Raw genomic sequence first — 5,761 nt, 5'->3', positions numbered from 1 at the left:
CCCCATACTCCATGTAGCCTATGGACTTGGGAGGCAGAGTCTGTGTTTGCTCTGTGTTTTTGTTTCAATATACAGAATTCAGGACTGGAATCTTCAACCTTCCCTGTTTTAAAGCCTGATACACTAACCCTTTATGCACTTTGATGTCTGAGTCATCTCTTAGAAATGGAATACAGAAAAAGGCAATTGGGGCTGGAGGGAGAGGGGAAGCTGGTCGCCAGTGTAGACCAATGAACCAAGACAGCCCCCACAGTGTATTGTAGTAGGTAAGCAAGAAGTATAAAAATAGAACCCAAGTCCCTCTGTTGTTTGCAGAAGCAGAACTCACAAGCCAGTTTCACTTACTTTTTTACACCGACAGAGCCATTTTCCTTGTTTTCCATGTCAACAGATAGCATGGGGAGGCTGCAGGGTTCCTTTACTTCAGCAACTAATCAATAAGGGAGAAAAGCTCGTGTTTAATTCTTTGAAAGTGAGAGAAGAATATATACTCTGAATCGGAAACATAATGGTCCCTTTTACAGCCTCACACCAATTCACGTATATGTTTGCTTAAATCTCCAGTTCCCTCAGCGATTGGAGAGATGTGATTAAACCTAAAGAATTGGAGGAGACAGATTGGGGTGCTTTCATCTGTGCTGGCACTCCCTGCCTCGACAATAAGCATTTGCAAATGAAATTGAATCCTTGTTCAAAACAAGTGCTGTGCGAACTGGCACAGCTTCTCCCAGTGCCAAGCTCTCACTTAAGACACTGCAACTCATAAATGAGTCAAAGTCGACAAAAACAATCCCCCTTTTCCTCCCCTTTCCACCTCGGGCTGTGATTTCTTTTTTTCTTACTGTATTTTTTTTTTCTGTCCACTCCCACTTCTCCTCTATTTTTTCACTGCGATGCAAAAGAGCACTTAAAGCTTTTGTCAGCAAGTATTCCCCTACCTCATATATTCTCAATGAAAACCTTAAAAACCTGTCTGTGAGATGGCCATGCTCTGGTAAAGCTGGAAGCTCACGAAAATGTCAGATAGCCCTTAACACAGAAAGGTGCTGCTGGTGTGTGTGTGTGTGTGTAAGAGAGGGTAGGCAGCTCATTAGATTTATGTAAAAATCATCAAAACATTCAAGGAGATATAGTAGCATCCATCACTTTGTCTTTTTGTTTAGTAGGAAGAACACAGAAAAAATAAAATCCCTCTACAATTAATATGCAATTAGCAAGACGAAAAAGCTACAAACAAAACTGCTGGAAAAAAAAAAAACTAGTTCTGAAACGTGCTTGTTCTTCTACAGCTGAAGCCATAAATTAAATACATTTCCTCTCAAATCACTTTATACTTCGGCACTTCTTCCCTAGGGATTACTCTGACATGACAAGTGCATCATTTAGTATATTCACAAGATTTTATCACTGTTACTGAAGTAGATGATTAACAAATAATACTGTTAAGTGTGGGATAATCTTCACTGCTGATATACACACACACACACATACCACACACACACAAACTTCCAGTCACTACACCACTTAGATCATTCATACAGAAATCCAACATTTAATATACATCTAGATATTAACATACATCCACACACCGTTACAGAGTAGACAGAAGATAGTGCTGCTTGCTCCATGCCAAAAGAATGATTTCACTTCAGTTGGAAACTGTTACACATTCACCATTTTCTAAGCATCTCAGAAACAAAACAAAACAAAACACTCACAATGATACTCTGCAACACCACACTACATTGTCTTATTATTATTATTTTCTTTTCTTGTGGAAGAGTAAAAAGAAAACCTACCTAGAAGCAACTAAAACATGTCATTTTTTTATAGGCTTATCAAGAACAGCCAAAGAAACCCCAATGTTTTCTTTCACAAAGTAGGCTGGCAAAGGAATTCAATAAGGAGGTACAATTTGACACAGTGAAATAAAACCAGGCTGGCTCTCAGCCAACATGACGTTAGGAATCACACACAAGCTGCACCAACTGCCTTCTGGTTCATGGCTGACTTTTTAAAGCTACAGTGTGCCTGTTCACTTTTGCTAACTACCTTCAGCACAATTAGTGGAAGTGAATGAATCACAAGTCCCCAAGCTGCAGAATTCTCTCTGCACCTGTCTTGATCAAAGGAAAACAAACTGTATCAAGAGGCTATTATTTTCTCCCTCCCCCTCCTTGTTTCTGTATCATATGTCTTTGCTGTTTTGAGCATGAATGTCATGTGTCAAACTATTTTTTTTCTTCTCTGTGGGAGAAAAAATAAGAGAAAGTCCAGTGCCTATGGGCTATATTCAGTGAACACCCAGAAGCTGCAGTCCTGTGTTACTCTTTTGCTGACAAAATTCCCAGGGCTGGCTTTCAAGCTCTTTGTGAGAATAAGGAAAGTACTGCCCAGCAGAAAATCCTTTTACTTCATTATGCAGGAAGTAACATATTTCAGAGAGGATGCAAAGGAGATGACCAGATCGCTTGAGGACGCCCACATTCTTTAATTTTGGCATTCATCCTACCAGATGAAGTCAGCCAAAAACTCAAAATAAAACAAACTTTATTCTACGAAACAAAAACAATTAGTCTGGGAGGTTTCATTTTACCAGATTTCCCCAGTTGCGTAAAAAGCATAATTCAACAAATTCAACATTTCTTTTCTATGAGCACCTGCTACTTTATTAATTACATATGAAAAAAAGGATTTGTGCCAACCCCCAAATTCATAGTATCTTCCACTATCCTAAGTCCCAGTTCAGGAAAGGGGAAGGTAGAATAAAGGCCAGGCATGATCTTTTGATTAAGTTACCCTGATCAATCTTACAGTTCTCTTGCTTGACTAGGAACTACTGCTCAAGGGAAACATTCCCATTCCACAAACATACTGTATATAACTAGGAACATAAATGGTTGTCACTGAAATAAACAATCAATATTTGCACACTTTTAGGTCAAGATGTCAACAAAATCTCTCAAGGTAGGGCAGAAGGATCCTAGAAAAAGTCATCTCCTGCTGAAATACTGTATAGAGTGGGCAGAACTGAGGAAAAAGCTGCTGGTCTCTCTTTTCTTTAGCAATTTTTAAGGGTACTAGAAAATCAGCAACTATGATCTAAATTTGCAGTCTGAATTTCAAAGTCAATTTTCTTCCCCTTACTTCTTGCAGGAATGGTATTAGAAATTTTCAACTTCTTGGAAGATCATCACTGAGAAAAATTTCAAATGCTCTCTCTGCACATCTTTGCCATTGCCCCCCTTGAAAGAGTAAATAATAATAATTTAGGGCAGACTTCTAAATATTCTTTTATTTTTGAGTACTATTTTTTGAGCACAGCTCAAACAAGTGGGTTTTTTTCTTGGTTTGTTTTGTCACCAATGATCAAAATGATGAACTATTCTGGAGACAGAGGACTCTTTCACCAACAGATTCCATAATGCTTTTGAAGTTGATCTGAGGTGTCTAAACTGTTTTCCAACTAAATTCAAATGGAAGGGGGCTGGGCTGTGAGTCCTGGGGGCAAGGGATAGAGAAGAGAGTACCCTGACAGCACTGTCATGGCAGTGCTTAGAACAATACTAGGTTCAGCCCACCACTCTTGAAAGGAGAGAGGCAAAGCATGTGTAGTTATACTGACTCTCAGACACCCTCACAGGAGAAAGGATTCTGTTCCTCTAAGAATTTCTTCCCACGTATAGAAGAGGACATCCCTTACTGTCTTGCCTGTTGTGATCAAAATTTGCCTGTTAGACAAGGGTGTGGGTTTCAGAAGGTGTTGTGAAAAATCAATCCCATTTTATAAAAAATGAGCCACATATCCTGACAACAGGAGGTTTCATTCATCAGCTAATTTCTAATTTTGGAGTAAACTGACATTTGTGGGTATAAGCATCTATATTAGTACTCAACCACTTCCTCCTCACTCCCTCCACAAAGTGATATTAACCCTCTGCTAATAAAAATTAAGTCTATTTGTGTGTAGTGTGGTGTCTGGTATGTGTGTAGGGCATAGCTTAAATGCAGTATGTGTGATAAGCGTATGCTGTGTAATATGTGTGGGTGTTGTACCTGTGGTATATGTGTGTGTTTGTGGTGTGCATAGTGTCGTGGTATTCGTGTGTTTGCAGAATGTGCAGTATGCATTGTGTTTGTGTCTGTGTGTGTAAGAGGAGTGAGAGATAGAGACGCAAACCAACAAGACCCTCTAATCCAGGATATCATGGGATGTGCTAAAGTAACTTCAGAAGTCCTCGTGCTGAAATTTCGGAGCAGTACTTTCGGGGACACTTGGAAATGGGCTCAGATAGGAAGGGAGATGGGTCAGGAAGGATGGGAAACTGGTGCCTCAATCGGCTTCTTTTATTGATCTCTCATCCCCCAGTGAGCAAGCACCCTCCCGGGGGAACCATCCTCCCTGCCTTGCCTCCAGGTATCCGCCCGCAGGCGTCTCCAGCCCGAATCGCCGAGCGCAGACCTGGGTACACAGCGCTGCAGAAGTCATCTCAAGAAGTCGCCGAAGGGAGGGCCGAGCTCAGCAGGGCCCTAGAGGGTCTCTAGGGGAAACTGAGGAGGGCCTGGAGAGGGGGCGGTGGGGGCAGAACATAGGGCAGGAGAGGGGATGCCGGAGAGACTCTTGAATCAGCGGTCACGTCCGACAGCCAAACGACTCGCTTGTGGCACTGGTGACAGAGGGGAAAGTTTCTGGCTAAGGTTTTCAAGAAGAAATCGTTTGTCTTTGGGACTGGGGGCTCCCCAGGCGAACTCGTCTTTGGAAAGGGAGTAGGGAGGTGTGGCGCTCGGTGAGCGCCCAGCCGAGCCTTGCCATCTCCTGGTCCCCTCCTGCTAGCTCCGCCCTGCAGCCCCCAGGGAGCCGCAGCGCTCCACGGGGCCGGGCACGCTTCTGCCCCCACTTCCACTCCGGGGTGACAGATAACACACTCGGGGGGTACAACAAGCTGCAGGAGCACCGGACACACAGCAGAGACGAGGGAGGGCAGGGCAGTTTTTCTCGTGGCTTTCTTCGTTTCCTTCCATCCTGGACAGGGTGGGGTAGGACGGGCGCGTTCCCAGTGCCCTCGTAGCACGAGCGATTACTTACCTCCCCGCATGGCCAGCGCCGGGAGGCTTTCCCCGGTGCAGAGCTCGCCGGTCGCCACGCGCCCAGCCCCAGTGCACCCGGCCGGGCGCGCGGGGCACGCCGGGACTTGTAGTCTCCGCCCTCGGGGCGAGGGTCCGAGGGCTGGGTCGGCGAGGAAGCTGAGAGGCCCGGGAGGGAAGGCATGGGGCCGGGGCGCTAAGAAGGTAAAGGGAGGACATTTGCAAGAACTTAAAACTTCCTGGGAGCTGGAGGTGTGAAACACTCCGAAAGAGATTTTTAAACAGGGAGTTTTCAGGCTAATACCCTTTTCTTCCTGTCTTATTCGCACGTGGCAATTCTGATGAAGTTTTGAGCTGGGGTTTGGCAGTTATGACAAGCAGAGATTTCCTCGGGCCAAGTCCACATTAGAGCGTTACTCCTTTTACCCAAACACACGAGTGGCATCCTCTGCTTGGAACACCTATTGTGTGGCTCACTCAGTTGAAGCCTTGGGCATGCAAAGGGAGAGTGAGTAATTGCCCATTACATTTGGACAGCACTTTACAGTTTACAAAGCACTTTTTACTGACTTAGTTCATTTTATTAGAACCAGAAAGCAACACAGATACGCGGAGGAAAACTCAAAAATGCAAGGAGTCTTTTGTATTCGCACTTCCGGAGGTTGGGGGTCCCCCC

At 44.3% G+C, this 5,761-nt stretch overlaps 1 protein-coding gene across 2 annotated transcripts in view; it reads right to left on the bottom strand.

Annotated features, from left to right (window-relative positions):
* Window positions 1-5,161, bottom strand: part of SAMD13 (sterile alpha motif domain containing 13) — a 53,384-nt gene extending 48,223 nt beyond the window's left edge. The window contains exons 1-2 of one of the 2 annotated variants that reach the window (XM_010860297.1): window positions 5,087-5,161; window positions 346-430 (exon numbers count right to left, since the gene is read on the bottom strand). In XM_010860297.1, coding sequence (XP_010858599.1) covers window positions 346-430; window positions 5,087-5,096 — 95 coding nt within the window. In that variant the 5' untranslated portion in view covers window positions 5,097-5,161. Of the gene's footprint in view, window positions 1-345; window positions 431-1,799; window positions 1,886-5,086 lie in introns of those variants that run through there. The other variant, XM_010860298.1, reaches the window with a different exon arrangement.
* Between the last annotated feature and the right edge of the window lie 600 nt (window positions 5,162-5,761).

Source organism: Bison bison, unplaced genomic scaffold (genome assembly GCF_000754665.1).
Source record: "Bison bison bison isolate TAMUID 2011002044 unplaced genomic scaffold, Bison_UMD1.0 scf7180017864466, whole genome shotgun sequence".
Taxonomy (NCBI): Eukaryota; Metazoa; Chordata; class Mammalia; order Artiodactyla; family Bovidae; genus Bison; species Bison bison.
This window is presented reverse-complemented; position numbering and strand designations above follow the sequence as displayed.